Consider the following 21,036-nt stretch of genomic DNA (forward strand, 5'->3'; position numbering starts at 1 on the left):
TGCTTCTTCCCCCAAATGCTTGCCCCCACCCTTTTCCACCCCCTGGGAGAACAACTGCTTTCTACCATCTATAGGCCAGAGGAATTCATCGCCCTGACTCAGAAAGGAAAAAAAACACAACGTGAAAGTTTTCTATCTGCTCCCAGAGATCATTTTACATGAGTAGACGTGCCTCTCAAATGTTCCCAGTAAGCGGAAAGGCTCCATTCTTATCTTAGTCACCAGTACAAAGTTGAACCAACAAGTTTATGCTCCTGCTCTTCACCTTTGATAAGTTTGCAGTGACGTAGTTTCCTCACCTGTACGTGATGCCCGTCTCCTGCTAGGTCACTTCTATTTGGGGATTATTTTGACACCTGTCAAACCGGTTTTCTCAGGAGTTTCCCAAAATATTTTGGAAAACTTGAAAGTAATTTCAGCACTTTCTTGTGCAAAGATGATCTTGGTGATGTCCTTTTTTGATGTTTTACATAAATGAGTCAATTTGGCATGATTCATTTTCTGCTTTTTAGCATTGTGGTGGTGCTAAATCATAAATGAGTCGGAGCGAATCTCAGAACTGAAGTCGGTGAGAATCTTGTCTCTTGGCAAGCCAGCTCAGTCACTGGAGCTCGCTTGGCCGGAGATCGAGATGCTGCGGTCTGAAACACTGGGAAAATCGACCTCAAATTTTTCACAGAAGTCGTTGGCAAGAGGAGCTAAGAAACACAGAGTAAGGCATCGACACGGAGCGGGGATATGGATGCTGAGATGAGGCGACTCGCTTGCCATTCCAGGATTTTCAGGAAAGGAGTCAAGCCCGCTGGGATTTCTCCCCCAATGTCAAACTGGTTGCCCTTAAGAGGAAAAGAAAACTCCATAAACCAGAACCCTCTTTTTTTTCTTTTTCTTGGCCCTCCTTTTTAAGAAGATGGAGACTTTCCTCAAGTTTTTTTAAATTAGCCTTGTCATGCGGTTTCCTCAACTGAGCTGCTGGGAGCTGACTGTTTCCACAGCGGCTGGAGCTCCGTACCAGTTTGGGTTTTGAGAGAAGAAGAAAAGAAGATGTGTTTATTCTAGTACTGATCACTGCGGTGTTAAACCTCCAGTTTTCCCCTAAAGCTCACAGTCGAGCTTGTGTTCTCTCCTTTTTGATCCGAGTCGTGGTTGCTCAGCAAGCTCAGCATCTGCCTCTACGTCCCAACGCTGCCTCGGCCGTCTCCCCCTCCCCCACCCCACTTCTGTCGGAAATACGTTGTTGTTGTTTTTTTCAGCATCCCACATTTGAGTAAATAACGTCAGTAATGATTCAATTGGACATAAAGTGATTGAGAGGCTTGCCATCTGTCCGGTGAGATTACTACTTTCTGTGTAATTAAACGTGTGACCTTGTGGCCATGTAGGGAGGTGCTAGTGGGAAGCCACTGCCAAAGAGCCAGACCATCTTGTTTGAAATCAGGAGGTGGTAGAGTTGGGTCTTGGGTTTTAAACATTTAGCTGAGCTGCTAAAGATAGCGCGGCTTAAGGGGCAGTCTTTACATGGATGGCTGTTCGTACACACACACACCGTAGAGGCCGTGTCAAAGCCCACATCGCCGAGCTTCGCTCAATTTGGCAATTGTTGGGGAGCCCTGCTGAAGTCAGCATGATCCCTGTGTGCATCCAGTGTAACCAGGAGAGGACAGACTAGCGTAGGTCAGGACGAGTGTGTTTGTGCTGGTGGGGTCGCGATAGGCAGGGGAGAGACTGCTGTTTTAGCTCTGGTTTTATGTGTGGTTTTGTTTGGACTCCCGAGGTTTGGTTTTCCCTTGGATAGTGTCCAGAGACTACAGGGCCTGCTTCTTCTCAGCTCTCATGTGAGGCTGACATGAAGGGCCCTGCGAAGCGCTCTGATTGGATTTCAGTCCTGATCTGGTTGTTTTGCGTCGTAAACAGGACATTAAAGGCGAGGGAAGATGGGGGAGCTAATGAGTCTTTGTGTCAGTGTGCACCGGCGGGGCGTTTGGGTTGTTTTTAGGGCTTTATCCTCTTCATCCAGTGTGGTGTAACACACACGCCTAAGAAGAGGAACTAAAACCCATGTAGTACTCTGATGCCACTCAGTCCACACACACACACACACACACACACACACACACACACACACACACACACACACACACACACACACACACACACACACTAGGGATGGGCGGTATGGACTAAAAAATGTATCACGATCATTTCTGGCATTTATCCCGATAACGATAAAAATGACGATAAAAAAAAATACCAATTCAACTCCATCTTTTTCAACTATAAATCTATCTCGCTCTCAGATCCACCATGTTTGTTACATCTTTCTTTCTTTCTTTCTTTCTTTCTTTCTTTCTTTCTTTCTTTCTTTCTTTCTTTCTTTCTTTCTTTCTTTCTTTCTTTCTTTCTTTCTTTCTTTCTTTCTTTCTTTCTTTCTTTCTTTCTTTCTTTCTTTCTTTCTTTCTTTCTTTCTTTCTTTCTTTCTTTCTTTCTTTCTTTCCTCCCTCCTGCTCTCTCCTTCCTTCCTTCTTCCCTTCCTCTTTTCTCCCTTCCTTCCTTCCTTCCTTCCTTCCTTTTTCCCTCCCTTCCTTCCTCCTTTCCTTGTTTTCTCCTTTCCTTCCTTCCTTCCTTCCTTCCTTCCTTCCTTCCTTCCTTCCTTCCTTCCTTCCTTCATGTACGTTGTGCGTGGATTTAACGCAGAACCATAAATCAGTTTTACACAAAAACTTCATCAACGGGAATTTATCGTTTTTACCACGAGATGACAAATTCTTATCGTGAGGAATTCTTTTGACGGTATATCGTGAACGGTAAAATATCACCCATTCCTAACACACACACACACACACACACACACACACACACACACACACACACACACACACACACACACACACACACACACACACACACAGTGTGTAACTGAAAGAGAGACATCAGTGTGGTTTACTCATGTGGCCTCCTTGGTGTCTTGCAATACTTCCTCCCAGAGCCTGGAAAAAAAAATCCCTCTTGTTCCCCCCAAACAAAAATAACAATTTTAATTACTATGGTTGTACTTTGGTGCAGCCACAGTATGGCTGGCAGGACCCGGCTGAGGTGGCACTGGCCGCTGGGGATGGGGACGAGGTCTGGGCCGGCCTCCAGGGAAATTACAGGGTTGCAGAGATGGAGAGAAAGGGGGGGCAGAATCCGTCCTCCAATCCCTGCTGTCACCCCAGAGAGCTACTGTTCGCAGCTAGCAAGCCTCTGTTTCATCTTCAAGCTCAGGGGATAATTGGAGTAGTATTCTATGTAAACATGTATTTTTTTTCTTCTTTTTCTCCAAAATAAGTTTCATTGTTAAATGACCTATGTACAGCCCGAGTATCCAGGGAAACATGTTTCTTTTTTTACTTTACTATACTTCTGTTTTCCATCTTCCTTCTTCAGCCATTCCTTGTCTTTCTGTCTTTTTTTTTTTTTTTTTCCACCTCCCTGGACCCTCCCTCTCAGTATGTGCTCTGATTACCTCTCCAAACTGGCAATAAGTTGATTGCTTTACAGAGATGATGTAAGCCCCTGCCCTAGGGTACATCAGGTTGGATTTTTCCCGCTTTATCTTGTAAAGCCTAAATTAACAGCTGGTTTGGTTGGAGTTCTCCTGGATCTGACTAAAGGATTAGGCTTGGTTCTCATGCGAGTCAATCCGGTTTGATTTATTGCAGGTCTATCAAAAAAGATCAATGGGAGTCCTTTTGAAAGTAAATCCTTAATCGCTCTTTGCACTTACGTGTCATCATTGGGAATTTTTTTTTTCTGCCTTTTCTCTCTCGCTCCCTCTCTCCCTGCTGCATTTCTTAGTCCCTAATTCTTATTCTGTCCTGGCGATGCTGCCGTGTCTGTTTTTATATATAATTTTTTTTCTTTTCACCTCCCATGCTCTACTCTACTGCTCTTCATTGGAGCAATCCAACCAGCCTAGGGCTGGGCGATATGGACCAAAAGTCATATCTCGATATTTTCTAGCTGAATGGCGATACTCGATATATATCTCGATATTTTTTCTGTGCCTTAATTGGGGTTTCCCCCAAAGCATTATAGCATAGCATCTCTGTTAGCATCCCTGTTAGCATCTCTGTTAGCTTCATTTTTTCTGAGGCAAACCCTTAAAAAAACAGTCAGTTTTAATACAAAGCCTCGTGCCAAATGTCACACAGGTTCCTTTATTAACAGAGGTCTGCACAATATCAACATGTATAAAACAAATGAAATAAAAATAAACTGCCTGCATATATAGAATAAAAATGCTTCTTGAATAAAATAAAACAAATATCCCTTTCCTGCATAACAATTAAATTAAAATACACTGTGCAATTAATATAATGTAGACAGTAACAGGCAGACTTTTCCACTGAGGTTGACAGTTGTGCAAATAACAAAACATTTGTGCAAATCTCAAATAAAACATTCAAGTCAATTTGTCACAAAATAAGCTATATTAAAATCTTTTTTTTTTTAAAATTCAATATAAACGATATTGTCTCGTACCATATCGTGTTTGAAAATATATCGATATATATTAAAATCTCGATATATTGCCCAGCCCTAAACCAGCCCATCATCAGCATTCTCTGATTTGATCACAACCAAAACGAGACCCACTACTGTTTATGTCCTTTTAATATCCTTTTAAATAAACCCACATCAAGTCGGTCACTGATGTCTGGCACTACAGGTCTCAGAGAAGGAGACTTCTAGCTTGTAGATCTATTAGTCTTGGTCTTCCAAGTCCTTCTTGGGGAACACAATCTTTGGGCTTAAATTATTTAAATGACCAGAGTAAATATGACCATTTATTTTTGGGGAATTTGAGATTCCTCCTCTTTGTTCAGGGAGAGCTCTGCCTTCACTTCTCTCGTCTATTCTCTCCTTGTGTTGACTGAGACAAACACTAATGTGAATTCAGTAACACATTTCTGACTTTTCAAACTGTAATACATAGTGAAACAGTCGAGGAACGCCCTCCACAAAAAAAACCCAGAAAAAACCAGAACACGTTTTCTTCCAGACATGTTTAATGCTAATCATGTGCTCCAGTGCCTTTTCCTCATCCTTTCTCTCGTCACCATCCACTCCTCCTTTTCTCCTGCTCTTCCTCCATCTCTCAATACCATAACTAGAGGAATGCAACCAATATCAGTGACGGGAAGGCGGCTTATTGATTGATTGATTGATTGATTGATTGATTAAACTTCTTTAATGGTGTCAGATAGTGACATTACACTTCCTTATCTTGAGGATTATTCTGTCCCCGACTATTGAAGAGTCCCTGTGTCCTCAGATCTGTGTTGGCGATAGTGTCATAGTCAGGTGTGTCCTCCTGGCACACTAGGCTAACGGTTGTGGTTGCCAGGCCAGGGGATGGAGGTGTGGAGAGGGCTCTGGAGGGAGGAGGGCTGGGCGTGTTTGTGTGTGTGAGCGAGAGAGAGGGGCTGAGATCGACGGGATACGTGGGAAGGAAGGGCTTGCTGTCAGCCAGCTGGACCTCTTAATCCTACAGCCTTGGGGAAAGGGTGTGTGTGCGTGTGTGTGTGTGTGTGTGTGTGTGTGTGTGTGTGTGTGTGTGTGTGTGTGTGTGTGTGTGTTGCGTTTGTTTCGTAGAGATTTGTCAATTTTAGCACACTTCTGCTCCTCTCTTTGGCCCAGCTGAGCCCAGTGTGTGTGTGTGTGTGTGTGTGTGTGTGTTGTGTGTGTGTGTGTGATGTGTGTGCGCACGTGTTAGTGTCTCTCCTACAGTCAGACACTACCAGGGTTTCATGTGTGCTGTGTTTACTGTAGTCTTCTCTTTAACGGTGCACTGTATATTTATGTCAAGACAGTCTCTCACCCCCTTGATGTTGGAGAGGAGCTGGCGTTGGTGTGACGAGGAAGAGTGTGTGTGTGTGTGTGTGTGTGTTTGAGGGGAAGTTGTTATGGGCAACAAACACTGTGTTTGTTGCACTTTTTTCCTCCTCGTCCAATCCCATTCCTATTGTACCTCCTTTACCTCTATGCCCAGCCCTCTGGCTGCTCCCTAAAGTGTGTGTGTGTGTGTGCGTGTGTGTGTGTTTGCATGTGTGCGTGTGCAGCATCTCCCTCTCTGCATCCCACTGTAACTAGCTGGCTGGCTGCATCATCCTCTCGTCATTCATTAGACACAAAACATTGCTATTTAACCACGTTCCATGCGTGCTTCCTCTTCGTTCTTTTTTTTTTTTTTTTTTTTCAACCCCCTTATCTCGTGCTTTCGCTCTGCCCGACTCTCTCTCTTTTGGCGTAGACTTTTGCATATATAACGGGCTGGCAGGCTAAGAGCTTGGGACTTCCCCACGCCACACTCCAAGCCTTTGATCCTTTGCTTTGGAGGTAACATCAAAAGGAGAGGCATAGAAAGGCAGCTACTACTGTGAAGTTCAATGTTCAACTTGATGGCTTGGCTGAGGGCTTTTTTTTTTTTTTTTTTTTTCTGTCTCTCTCTCTCTCTCTCTCTTCTCCTCCCCCACCCCTCACCTCCCTCCTCCCGTGGCTCCCTCGATGCCTTCGCTGCATCCCTCAGCTGACAAAAACACACAGTTTGTAGCCAAGGGTTTTTGTTTCTGTCTCTCTGACCTCACTTCGATAGAAGCTAACTGACATAAAACAAGATCCCAACCCCCCCCCCCGCCCAAAAAAAAAAGAAACTCAGGTGCAGTGCCGGTCTACACTGTACACTCAGACGTTGCATCTTTTGACTGTGAGGTAAAACGTGCAGATCCCAGCGCCCAGCCGTTGCCGGTCTGTGTGGATAACGTGCAGCGCTCTGTGTTGCAGCTTGTTGCGTCAAAGTGGAGCCAGGCCGCTTGCAGCAGAGGTGGATAACTTTGCATGAAGAAGAGGGCGTCACGCCACATCATTTTCTTCTTCTTCACTATGCATGGATCCGGCCTGAACCTGGATGTCTGGTCATGTGAATTACATGTCAGGCAGTGTTGGAAATACCCGTTCCCGTAGGACCAATACAGGATGATTACTTCTTCTTTTTTTTTTTTTTTTTTTAATGCATTTGTTAAAAAAAAATACATTGAGGTAGTTTGGGAGGAAGGATTATCTAATATCGATTGAGGCCAAGACAAAAAGGCTGGTTTTGACCTCCAATTCAGTCTCACGTGGCAACTGGCAACCTGAAAGCGGTCGGGTCTGGAGATGATGAGCGTTAAAGAGTCTCGAACTTATCCTCATGCAATTATTTCTACTTCCTTTCTGAGCTTGTCTTGTTTAACAAATACTGAGCGTAGACTTTAAGGGGAGGAGCATGAGCACGTGTTGGGAAGCCAAAAAAGTAACTGACAATTGAAAACGGCAAAACAATATAGTCCTACTTCCAGTGGCTCTTTGCGGCTGGACTCGACAGTTTTGGTCGTCAGCGTGGACGGATGTCAAAAGAAACTTGTTCTGTGTTCGCAATCATGACTGCAATAAAGAAAGTAAATATATATCTGGAGAGAAGAGGCCTCCTCCAAGTGTTTTCCGTCTGCTGTGGTTGGTGTGTTACCATGCAGCACATGAAGCTTGCAATCACAGGAAAACAAACCGTTTTCATAATGATCACCCCGGCGTACCTTCTTATGCAGAGTCTCTAAGTTACGGAAGTGTCGGATGAAGCTATACGTTCCAGGCCAAAGTCACGTTTTTCTGAGGGTGTTTTCAACTGTATTTAAATGACACAGACTTGATAATGTGATCTAGAAAGCTAAGGTGCTCTGCTAAATGCTTTTTTATCCTTCACGAGCTTTCCTGCCTGACTGTGCCAATTAGCAAAGGCGTGTGGCCTGCTTTTCTTCTCCTCTTTCATTCTTTTTCTCCTGCTACAACTCTTTTTCTAGACAGATGCTCTCTCTATCATGTTCCTGCGTGCGTACGCACTCACACACTGATGTACGCTCATGCACATTTTTGGTGTATCATTAGCTTAGTGTGCGGGGAGGCGTGCGAGCCTGGGCTCTCTTCTGCCTTATCTCCATGTCAATCACAGCGTGTGTGTGAACATCAGTTGTAATGATCTCCATCCAGCCTGTCGGTGCGTGTTAGCGCCTGGCTTCCCTCGCCCCCGGAGCAAGCCATTCCCCAGCTAATAGATGCAAAATTAAGCTGATCAATAGATGGCCTCGGCTCATTATTGACATGTTATCGCGGCGTGGGATTTTCGTCCAGGGATTTTTATACAGACATCGCCAGAAAGATGCGAGACAGGATAGACGGGGTGGGGGTATAAAAAGAAGTTAACCCTCTTCTCCGAATGGCAGAGACCACTCTATTTCAGACATGAAATGAGATGTTACTTTAAGCCAATTTATTATCAATTTTGTTCATATAAATGAGATTCTAAAGACTCTCCTGATAGTGCAATCATCAGCTCAGTGGCAGGAAATGAGATGGAGACGTTGCAAAATGCCATATTAAAGATTCATCAATAATTGGCATGTGTGCTGCTGTTTGTGTTGGGAGGTGTGGAGGGGCTCTTATGGCCGTGTCACCACGTGATTGAGCTAAGTGGTAATTAACCATGAGAGAGGTGTGTATGAAAGAGAGGGAGCCTTTTTTTCCCCCTCCTTTTTCTAGCAGTTACAGATGTATTGGGGAAGGTAGAGATGTGGAGGGTAAGGTTGGGGTTTCAACACTGACTGGGTTGATTTGGAGGTGAAAGCTGGGGCTCTGTGGTCAGGTCATCCACAGACTGGGGGAGGACCTGACCCTCTTCAGGGCTTATATTGTCTTCACCCATTTTAATGAGCTCCGATAACCAAGCCCTTATTACTTATTTATTCATTAAGCCACTGTGGAAAAGCAGCAGAACCTCATGAGTAGTGATGCACCGAATGTTCGGTAACCGGAATTGTTCGGCCGAAAATAGCAAAAAAACACTCTCGGTGTTCGGTGGAATAAGTGGGAAAATAAACGAACGAATAAACGAATAATGGCGTGTGATGACGCAATCAAACAGCGTGGAGTGAGGGGCGTGCGCTGTTAAATGGCAGCAAACATGTCAGCATGTCAGATCATTACTGGGATGTGGGGAAAAAGTAGAGGACACGAGAAATGATCCAGGCTGAGTTCAATTCAGTTTATTTGGGAAGGGACAGTGTACATTCATATACATTTAGAATTAAAAATGCAAATGCACCCAATTTTAGCTACAGAGCTAGTTTCCATTGGCAGTCCCCCGGCTAAAAATATAAAAGAAAGACAAGTTAAACAACAAGTTAGAACAAATACAAATATAGCGTGCAAAAAGTTTCTGTTCTTGTTATTTTGCTTCTATTTAAGATAGAAGGAACAGGAGAACAACCTGACACATCAATCTTACTAACACGATCTTAGACATTTACATATATTGCAATAGTGAATACATTACACACATTTCACATTTAGCCACATTTAGAGTTGGATTTGGGAAACCTGCTTGGTGATGGAGATGGTCGCGGGACGCACAGCGCAGAGAAATGGCCCGTACTACCGATGCGGTGGAGAACCCTCACTGTCTGATATGTTTGACGAGATCCTCCAAGAAAATAACCCAGATTTTTACAATTATTATACAAGGCTTCAAATTGCGGAGATCAGCCCCGTCGCGACCCGATTAATTTGATTTTTACAGAAGAAAATGAAAAAGGAATGATGAGAAACAATACAATAAGTACAGTAAGACAAATTGTGACTGGCAGGTATTTCACTGCACATTTATTTGATTTATGCAATGGTGAAAAACTGCGAAGAACCATTGTTCGGTATTATTCGGTATTTGGCCAAGTGTTTATTATTATTATTTTCGGTTTCGGCCACAAATGTTCATTTCGGTGCATCACTACTCATGAGTGTGCATGTGTTTGCTCATGTGGGATTTCTTTTTCTTTTTCTCTCGCTCTCGTACATTATCATAGTAAAGACCCTCTTTGACAACAACTCTAAGGTAGGTTAAAGCTAATCAAAACCAAAAGAAATAGCTTAAAGCGGCTGAATTACCCTAGTTGTTTGGGTTGGAAACTCATAACCTGAAACCATGTTTAAGGTTTGAGTTGAAATATTGGGCTTGGGGTATGCTGAGGGAGTAGGCCTCATGAATATGGAGGACGAACCGCTTCAAGGTGTACGCGCAAACGTGAAAGAGACAGAAAACCAAGCAAATGTTTGTTTGTTTCGTATGATTCCTTTGTGCAGATTAATTGCCTATTGGTATGTGTGTTATGCCTTTGACATGACGCTTTCAGACTGATGAATTTGTGTAGGTGGAATTGTGTGATAGCGGAGTGTTTTGAGAATATTGGAAGTCTTTGTGAAGCCTGAGAGTGTACACATTCTCTCCCTCTGAGGCATGTTTCACAGCTTCTGTATATCCAGTCTACCGTTTAACTAATTCATAGTGAACTCTCACAGAACAAAACCAGACGCCCAACATCAAGGGCAGCGTTCAACTCTCCTCAAGCACAATATCAAATACAGCCTTCTTCAGCCGAACGTGGGCGCTGCAGTCAGCTTACGCGCCTTCATCAACGCTGCTCAGCTGCTGTTCAGCTTTTTACTTCTCCTCTCTACCTTACTAAGCTGTTTCCTGCAAACAAAGGTAAGCACAGAGCGAGTGGAAGGGTGGACCAACTTCCTCCCCTCCCACTAGCCTGATACGGTCTTACATAAGGGGCTTAGACACACCTTGGCCTGTAGACACACCTATTTGGAGCCACATGTTCTCAGAGTAGGTCAGTGTTTTATGAGCGGAGCATTGAGTGATTCAATAAACACACAAATCCCAATTACTGTGAAAATCCAGACTTAGCAATGTGTCAGTGCCCAAACTAAAATAAACACTAATAAGTACAGGAATAAATGGAGTCAACATTAGGACTTGTTGAAGGAAGCTGAACTTGTTTCAACTTCCTCAACTTCCCCCTTCCACAAGTTCACATGGAGCATCCCAGACAAAAAGGAGTCAGAAGAGCTGAAACAACATACAGTACAAGAAAACAAATGGATTTCACCACAGCGCTAAAACAACTACACCCAGTCACTCAAGTCACTCAGAGGAGCAGCGAGTGTGGCTCTGTGAAGCGGGAGGATCACCTGAAAGAGGAGACTTTCTGCTGCTCCTGATGCTAAAGCTGCCAGACTGTCTGTTCATTAGCGGGGCCAACGGAAGACCAGCCATCTCCCGCTGGCTGTCAAGCCCCCCCCCCCCCCCCCCCCCCCCTTCCTCCGCTCCCCGCCACTATTTATAGAGTGGCCAAGAAAAACTTGTAATGACACAAGGCAGTGGTAAAGAGGGAGCGGGTGCAAAAGTCAGATGCGGAACGTTGTTTACTTTCTGAGACCATTTTGGAATGCAGCCACGCTAACCTCAGTTTCTTTCAGGGGTTTATGGATACAACCAGGTGTACCAGGTGTAACAGGTGTGCCAGGTGTATTGTATCGGATACAAAAAAGATAAAAAGTCAATGAACTGAAGCAATGCTTGAGGCGCAGATGGTCCCGACACCAGGGTCCTGAAAGCCTGTGCTAACAGTCTGCATGGAGTTCTGCAGCACCTTTTCAACTGAGGCTTTTAAGGCTGTAGAAGACCCAACCCCCCCCCCGCCAACACCTTTCAGGACCCACTTTTAGGCCCCGTTTACACGGAGCAAAAACGGAGGCGTTTTCATGCGTTTTGGCCGTTCGTTTACACAAACACGCAGCTCAAAGCCCCCAAAAACGATCATTTCTGAAAACTCCGGCCAAAGTGGAAATTTTCAAAAACAGAGGAAAACGGAGATTTAAGCTTCAGAACGTCACATATGCACCAGAAACTCACCAGCGTCATGTGTGCGACCTGTTTACATTAGTTTGGCCACCGTCAATATTTTCTTGTATTTTACCTGTTTTATATTCTAAAGTCACACTTAAAAGTAACTCCACTTCTCTGTCACTCCAAACGAAAGACTCTCGGTCCGTCTTGGAAGTAAAGCCTGAATTATGGTCCCGCGTTAAATCGACGCAGAGCCTACGGCGTAGGGTACGCGGCGATGCGCGCCGTACGGTGTGCGTCGCCGCGTACCCTACGCCGTAGGCTCTGCGTTGGTGTAACGCGGAACCATAAATCAGCCTTAACTGGAAGTTACACGTGTCATTTGTTGATGTTTTTTCCAGGATTCTGATTGGCTGGCATGACGTTAACAGCGTTTTCATGCGGGTCCGTGTAAACGAGGATATTTTTGAAAACGTAGAGGGGAAAATATCCTTTTTTGTAAATACCCGGCTACGTATAAACGTGGCCTTATTTTGCCTGTTCGATTTCAATAAATAAAAATTGAAGCAATGACCTAGCTTTTCTTTTTTCTGAAGAAAAAAATGTGTCACCTGCATGTTGTGAAATGCTTTGAAACCTTTTGGGTCAATCAGCTGGTGTTTGAACAGCACATTTGCCCACACCTGCTAAATCAACACTGTCAGAGTGGAGCTTTGCTTATCACATTGAACCAATGTTTTAAAGGAGCCAAAACTCGCTCATTTCAATCGCTCCACAACAGGCTTGATGGAAGTCATGTGAACATGGAAGTACTTCTAAATAAAAAAGAAAAAGGCAAACGTATAAGTGGGAAAAAAACCAAGCACTTATCCGCCTTTCTGTCCAGGCCCGCACGACCTTCTGAGATATTTCGAACAATAGGAGTTGCACAAGCCTGTGTGTACAACCTCATTTTAAGGGGCGAGCAAAGTCTGAGTCTGGTGGAGAGGAAGGAGGGGTCACGCTCATATTCCCCCTCCCTGGAAAAAGGGCTTATATGAAAGCAGCTGGGGTTTGGGTTTTTTTTCTCTACAAGGAAAAGAGTTGGAGGTTGAGATGTAGATTGTTGCAAAAGGTGGTAAAAGGTGAGAAGGGGGGGGGCTTTGGCTCGGGTCAGCAGCCCCCAGTGGTGTTGGTCCAGCGGATCCCCCCCAGTGGTTCTGGCTTTGGAATAAATAGAAGCCCGGTGGACCCCTTCCCGCCCGGGGCACACCAAACCCCAGGCTTTCCTACATTTCACTTTTATTTTCCTGGTTGCAAAATGCCTCGGGCTATCTGTGCAGGTGGGGTGCTATTTTTTTTATTTTTTTAATATTAACTCATAAAATGTGCATCAGTAGAACCAAAGCAGCCATGATGGGGCCTCTAGTGTTTAACTTTCTCTCACTTTTATCAAGCCCTGCTTCTTTCCTTCTCCTTTTACACTACACCCACTCCTCCGAAGACATGTGCCGTATGCAGAAACTATAGCTGAGTGGGCTGATGGTGTAATTTTCCCTCAACCTAAAGGATTTCAAAACATCTGTGTTGAGCATCTCCCCCTCTCAATTACAGAGGCTCATTTTCTCCTCCTCGATAAGTTACGTATTTGCATGAGCATGCTGCTGCCTCTCTCCTTGCACCTGTGCGTGACGACAAAGGCTGCCAGCATGATCCACAAGAGATCAAGACAATATGCTCTACTCATTTTTAAAAGGATAATTTTGTAGTCAAACTGGACGGACTAATCTCTTAAGCCTTGTGCAGTTTACATGCCGCGCTTTGAATGGAGTCCTCTTACTAGCCTTGATCATTTCCAGACTTAAATAAAGCTCTTTATAGTAGTGGTTTGATTTGCGTAATCTGCAAGCTGTCAATCCCATCTCTGAGCGCTCTCCCTAAGGAGGTGCTGGACCAGTCCGCCCGTGGAAGCGTTCAAGTGTGTGTGTGTAAGCACTGGCGTTCAGGTGTAAACTAAGGAGCAAGCATGTACAGTATGTCCGGGTGGAGACACAGGCGGTCAGTATGACTGTGCATGCGCTATCTGGATGCATGCCTGTGGAGAGCTATGTCATATCTGCGTTATGAAGGCGGCCACAGATGGCCCGGAGATCCGCTGGCCTGTCTGCAGCAACGCCCAGCATCCATATGTTGATGGTAAACCAAAGCTGTTATCCGCTGTTCTGTGTCTGCCTCCCCTCTCGCTCTCGCATTGCCCGCATGTCTGAAATGCTTGATGGAGCCCCAGCAGTCCTCATCATTTGTCCCGCGGTCGCCGGCTGGAACGACGGCCAGCGTTTCGCGAGCCACATTGGCACATAAGGAGCTCAGTTTGTTTGATTGGTCTCGAGCCCTCTGCTCTTAATCCAAAACAAAACGAACAAGCGGCGCGGTGGCTGCCGCGCCGACTGCCAGGCAGCATGCGATAAACACATCAGATTGGGGCTTGATGGAAAAGAAGCGGGTTGTTGGCAAGGAGCACGCAAAACAATCCTGTACTATTTGTGTCATTCACATGTAAAATTGAGGAATACTTCACCCCTTTGTGAGCAGCACTACTTGGTTTGATGGAATGTATGAAAAAAAAAAAAAAAAGCTTATTTTTGGAGCCTAACACTGGATGGGAATGGGGCTGTTTTCCAGGTTGCTCCTGTGCTGGTGTTGAGATAATAACATCAGTGATGTAAGCTGGCGTGTGATACGCCAGGATGACACCCCTCCATTTGTCTCCCCTCTGCTGTGACACTGGGACCGGGGCCCCGGCTTGTTTTCACTGTGATGACAGTCGGCGTGGATCTGGGTTCACAGTCTGTAGCTCATAACATGCCAAACTGTGTGGTATATCAGCGCTCGTCTGCAAACGAGGGAGGGATTCAGCATGCACGGGGAAATCACCTGCTCAAAGACACAACAGAAAAAGCAACACATCAGTCTCAGTTTGGTTCTAGCTCCTTTCGAGGTTGGGATGTATTTGGGTTTTGGACTCAGAAAAATACACTTGGAAGGGTTCAGCTTTGCCTCTGAGCACCATTAGCGAGCACACTTGTTTATTTCCTGAGAATAAATGTTAAGATGCAATAACTCTGGGTAAAATTATCAATACTAAAATCGTTATAGATCATTCCCCTATAAACACCCTCCCTATTAGCAGTCCCATCCACGCACTTGGGGAAGCAGTATATGACGGGGGAAATCAGGACAGGGAGGGCAAGTTCACCCCTCTGTGAGGATTTATGGGACTCCCTTGTATTTCAGTTCATTAGAGACAATTGAGTCATTCAGCTCCCATTGTGGGGCTGACCGGGCGAGGCGGGGTGCAGGGTAGGGGACAAGAACAACTTTGAGAGGGAAGGCTGAAAAGGAAAGGGGAGAAGCTGCACAACCACTGGGTGGTTCTCGCTGGGTGGGGGTCTGTCAAGCGGGCAGGGGGCTGGTTAGTGTTTGTGTGTGGGAGGGAGGGAGGGAGGGAAGGAGGGAGGGAGGGAGGGCGGCAGGAGAGATGGAGGAGGAGAGAGAGAGTTATCCTGGAACTCCGGAGCAATTTGTCACATTGGAATGGCTCTTGAGTTACACAGGGGGCCCCCTCATAGCAGGAGAGTTTTCAGGTCGCATAGTGGGGGGACGAGGAGGGGCTCGGAGCGGCGCATAGGGGTCAGAGGTCATGTCCCACTCAAGCCCAGGCAGCGTGTCCGTTAGCAGGGCAGACGGGCGGGTGGAAGGAAAAAAAAAAAAAAAAAAAAGTGGAGTGAGGCAGGAGGCCAAGAAGGGGGTGGTACTAAATCGCAGCGCTTGCCAAGACTCCATCTTCCTCGGCATGCTCATAAAATCTGCGGGAGAGATTAGTGTGTGAGAACATTTGCAATATCGGGGCTGAAGTGGTGCCACTTGTCAGGGCATGCACTCCAACACCCCCCCCCCACCCCCAACCCCTCCTTTGGTGGTTTGGTGTCTCGCTGCTCCATTGCAACACTGGCAGGGCGTCACCTTCAATCTCTCTCTTCACCTCCTCAGCATGACCCCCCCCCCCCCATAACTCTCAGCTGCAGCTGTTTTTGAACATTTGCATGTGTCCACATGTGATGGCAGAACTTTCCCATGACTGGATCCACAATTCCTCTTCCTCCTTCGCTGCCCTGTCTTCGAACTGCTTTGGCACCAATGGACGCTTGTCTCGAATTACCTCATAGACGACAGTAGCCCCATCACTCCCCCTCTTCGTCCGCCTGCTTTACTGTTGCAGCGCCACCCTTCTCTCATGGCAGTTAATATCCAGTATGGGCAGGGGGCGGGGGGGGTCCATTAAAAACCCACAGGACCTCAACTCTGGAGCTTTTACAACCTTTCTCTTTCTTTTTTCCGCTCCGAGGACATACAAACAAGCGTAAACAAACCCAGCGTTTTAGCTGTAAAAGTTGTCTTTGGGTCGTAAATGAGTTTGCGGTGGAAAAGGAACAGGCGGCAGGCATTCTGTGCGTGTGTGTGTGTGTGTGTTTTCTATTAATTCTTTCTCCTCGCTCTGCACGGGTCTGTAACTGAGGACATGGAGTCAATAACTCCCTCCAGCATCTACCACCGGCAGGCACCCCACAGTGAACTCTCCGCTAATTACGCCTGATTTAGACACAGTCTCAGGAAGGGTCGAGACACACTCGCTCTCGGACCAGCACTGACACACTCGCGTGTAGCCGCGGTGTCAGACCTGCATACAAACTAACGGATGCCTTTTTTGCAAGTTAGCAACACAAACAAATTAAATCCGGTGTTTTCCTCACCTGTGTCACCATGCCAACGCCAGATAATTAAGCTCGGTTCGCTCCGCTCTGGACCGTGTGAAGAATAGACGGTAATTTAGACGGCAAACTTTTTGTAACCATGTGATCTCGGGTTCAATAATTATGGCAAGGTGATAATGAAATGTCACAGAAGCTGCTCAGGTCATTATTGCAAGGATGATTTCAGTCACTTGTGCAATGCTATTTAAGACGATGGGAAGAGAAGAGAGACCTTCCACACTCTTTTTTTTTTTTTTTTTTTTTTTTTTTTCTTTGATCATGTCAAAGGTTTGCCTCCAAATGGCATTATAGATTCAGCTCCAAGTTCAGATTCCCTTGTTAGAGCTCTTTAGGTGAAATAAAGCAGCTTTCAATATCTTGACAATTTATAATGAGTGTCTGCGACACCAAGGCTGCAACTTTCTTTGCATTAATTATCCAACGGCAGTGATTGCTCCTCTTCCAACGTTGAGGAAAAACCAAACTGTGGGCTTGTGTTCTCCGTGTTCTTGGTAGTTCAGACTTCCCGACTACAACTTGGGGAACATACTTGAGAGGACGGGAGGATGCAGTCGAGGGGTTTTGCAATTAGAAAAGAGGTATACTTGTGTGCCTGAAGGCAGCACGGCTCAGACCACACGCCGTCACTGACGTGCACCTCTCAAAAATTGTAACTACGCGTCGAGGCGACGCAGACCACACGCAGACGGAGAGGGCTGTGATTGGTTCGCTTGGTAGCAACGCATTTCCGGTTTCCGGTTTGAAGCAGTTGTGAACTTCCAGCGCTCTTTTCTTCGTGTATGTGTGTTTTTTTTTTGTTTTGGTTTTTTGAACAATAGTTGTCCTTATCTCTTTGATTCACTGTGACCGGTAAAAGTCGGATAAACCATTCAGGAAAAGATTGCGAATTAGCGGTCACGGGGGGTACTGCACCGCGGAGAAATGGAGTGACGGAGAAGTCTGAAGGTTCACGACGGCGTCACGGTGACGGCGTTGGCACGGTGGTGGTTTGACGCAGAACCATAATTCAGCCTTAACGTGTATTCAAAATAGTCTACCGTTGGATTGAACATACAATAAAAACTCTTTAATAAAACTAGAAATGGCCCATGAACCTTCCCGGCAAGAATGGGAGAAACAAATACCTCTGTAAAAAGTGCATTTTCAAATAGTCTCTGTCTTCATAACCACAATTTTTGAAGTGAGTATGCAAATATCTTAAAGCTACATTCTGTTACACAAAAATGAGGTTAAGTACTCCTGCCTCCTTCGTCACGTTTGACACGTTCCTGTCTCAAACTGACTTAAGCCTCCACTAGATGCACCCTCGATTAAAGGCACAATTTGATCTGGATCAGTAGTTTGGCTGCGACTAATAACGTTTCACAAGTACACAAGAATACAAGTGCAGGCGACACTGCGTCTTGGGAAAAGGATGTTTCTCACACATTGTACAGCATCTGTAACCTCTTTACCCCAAACGAGGCGTCTGTGACAACGATGAGCAGATGGACACTCGTCAACCAACCGGCCACTCAAGTACACCAGGTATAACTGGTAGAGCGGCCGGGGAGCATATATTTTAATTGCGGAGGATTTTACCACGTGACATGCTTATTACAGCTTAAAATCTGTAGGCCACGGAACGTCCCCGGTCATTTTATGAACAGGTACAGTCCATTTCAGGCCATCACAGTTATGGTCATCAAATTAAACTCTGCCCAGTTTATTACACAGACAGATGCTTCCCATGACCCTTGTTTCTGCTTATCTGTTTTGCTGTGCCTGTGTGGGGGTGTGAGAGAGAGAGAGAGGGTGGGGGAACGACAGACAGACAGACTGGCTTCTGATAGAGGCCAAGTCAATCATTTATGGGAGCAGTCAGGAGGTTTAGCCGTTCTGGAGCATGGTGAGACACCACGCATTACCCTTTTTTATGGGTTCCAATAAAGAAAAAAAGTCTTAACAACAGTCACATTGATGACATTAACTCACCGTAAAACCATGGACTGTGTCCAGTTCCAGAGAAGGGTCTGGGGGATTTTTTAAATCACCTATCTGCTGTTTAGCACAAGACACATAGTCTTAGACTGCCTGGCTTCTAAGGAAATGTTTTTTTTGTTTTTTTCAGTATTTCTTTGAATTATGTTTCTCAGTTTACGCAGCCACTGCTTGCACTCCTGTTGTACACTCAGCTGCATGCTTACGGTCATTTTCATCCGAGTTTTACGTGCATCTCCATGTTTTTGAGTTTCCACATCCATGCACATGTCAAGAAATGTCCCTCCCTCCCCCGTTTCTGTCGTATTTTCGTTTTGTTTGTTCCTTTTTGGTTTTTGCTTTCTGCATTGTTAACATGTTTTGTTTCTTTCTTTCCATTCTGTTTCCTTTCTGCCATTCCAGTACCTACAGATGAAATGGCCCCTGCTAGATGTTCAACCAGGAGGTCTTCCAAGTAGACAAGCACTTAAAGATGCCAGGTCCCCGTCACCGGCACACATCGTTGTAAGTAATACTCCACTCGGTACTCTTCCTCTTTCACTAGCTCCTTAACCCCTTTTTCGGGACAGAACAACAAAAAAAAAAAAAAAAAAAAAAAAAAACCTGCTGCTTTTCTCTCATCCAATTTGACATTTGGACAGTTATTGTTGCCTCCCTGAGATTGCAGTAGCGGATATTGTTGTGGATGTTGGACAGGGTGACGAGGAGGCGAATGGCTCTAGTTGGGCGGCCGCTGCAGCAGGTGCACCAGTGGTTCCCTTTTTAAAGCTGAGAAAAAATGATGAATCCCAGGTTAGACTCACGCCAGGCAAGATGATTATGGACAACTGACCCCGCGCTGACAACTTTTCCATGAGAATAAACTGATGTAGGACTTGCAAACGCGGGGGAAGTGTGGGCGTTCCTTGAACATTGATTACACTGTCCATGGAGCTGGAGGAGAACTTTGGCAAGAGAGTTGGCTGGACAGCCACGGGGGTGCATACGCAGTACATACCAATAACAGAGCTTCCACCTCAGGCATGTCAATATCTGAGAGGAGACAAGCTCTAAAATCAGCAGCTGAATGTGAACTCAGTAGTTTGTAACAGCTTAAAGTGTACAGAAGGTCAGTGGAAGGTTGAACATGGAGAGGTATACATATGTGGTCGCAGAGTTGGCGAGCCAAGAAAATCAATGAGAATGGGGATTGAGAAGTATTTCTGAGGTCACCTTTAAAGCCCCAGGCCACAGAGTTGTTGTTGTTGTTGTTGGTGTTTTTGGAGTTCTGTGTCAACTAGTGATGCACCGAAATGAAAATTCGTGACCGAAACCGAAAATAATTATAAACACTTGGCCGAATAACGAACAATACCGAACATGCTTCTTCGCAGTTTTTCATTTATTTTGCCAATTTTTTCACCATTGCATAAATCAAATAAATTTGATTTAGGCATGCTTTTCAAAGAAAAAAATCTTTTACAAAATTACAAGGTAGAAAATATTTATTGAACATAAAAACCTTTTTTTTTAATTTCCCAGCATTAAATTGTTTTGGTTCCACCTCCTGGTGAATGTTAGGTAAAATTCTTATGTGGTTACTTTTTGGTTGGCCAACGATTTATGTTTGTGGTGCGCAACCGTTACGGGAGTGGCCAGTCTATTTTCTTATATTACAACGCCGTTATTAATTGTTGGGTTTTTTTCCCACTTATTCCACCGAACACCGAAAGTGTTTTTTTGCCATTTTCGGCCGAACAATTTCGGTTACCGAACAATCGGTGCATCACTAGTGTCAACATATTGTTATGAAAATGAAAATTTGAATAGGATAAGATATTTGTGGAGGAGTCCAGGAACACTTGTGATAAAGCTTCAGCGTTGGTGAACTCGGGAACAACACAGCTGTCGTCATGGCTCTGCAGCGCTCATAGAAAGCAGTGATGATTTAGCTTTTTTTTTTTGTTTTATCATCTTGGAGATTACACTGTGAAGACATGGTGTCCCGCTGAGTCACTCTGGACATTTGATCAGCTCAGTCACTTTTACAGCCCGCAATAAATCCCATCCCAAACACCGTACTCAAAAAGTTTACAAAACAAGGTCTCTATGGAGCTCTGCTGCCCGTCGAGCGCAGTCCTAAAATAGCAGGAGTTGACGAGGCTGCTCATTTCAAACGGAAACCTTGTCAAAAGTTGCGTTAAGACAAGAACAGCCAGCGATGACGGCATTAGTCTGAACAAAACAAGCCCAGCCAAGACCCTCTTTATCTTTTCCCTGCGATGTTATTTTTACACCTAAAGAGTCCAGGATCCAGCTCTTACTCTTGTTATTTCAGGAGACGCAGAGAAAAAGAGTTCAAACTCGTAAGGAATCATTAAACCGGTCGTGGGCAGCAAATGCCGCAGGTAAATATTTAAGGTTTTTATCCTGCCATGAGTCACAGGCCTGTAAATACTTCACATACGCATAAACTCCTCCTGTACACTTTCATTTGTGTTT

At 45.1% G+C, this 21,036-nt stretch overlaps 1 protein-coding gene across 33 annotated transcripts in view; it reads left to right on the plus strand.

Moving 5' to 3' along the window:
• The window catches only part of tcf7l2 (transcription factor 7 like 2), a 94,976-nt gene that overhangs the window by 14,951 nt on the left and 58,989 nt on the right, over positions 1–21,036 (plus strand). For 29 of the 33 annotated variants that reach the window (XM_061707882.1, XM_061707878.1, XM_061707880.1 and 26 more), the window contains exon 4: positions 18,958–19,059. The exons of the other annotated variants lie outside the window; for them this stretch is intronic. In XM_061707882.1, the coding sequence (XP_061563866.1) occupies positions 18,958–19,059 (102 nt within the window). The remainder of the gene's footprint in view (positions 1–18,957; positions 19,060–21,036) is intronic. 33 annotated transcript variants of the gene reach the window in all.

Source organism: Cololabis saira, chromosome 19 (assembly GCF_033807715.1).
Source record: "Cololabis saira isolate AMF1-May2022 chromosome 19, fColSai1.1, whole genome shotgun sequence".
Taxonomy (NCBI): Eukaryota; Metazoa; Chordata; class Actinopteri; order Beloniformes; family Belonidae; genus Cololabis; species Cololabis saira.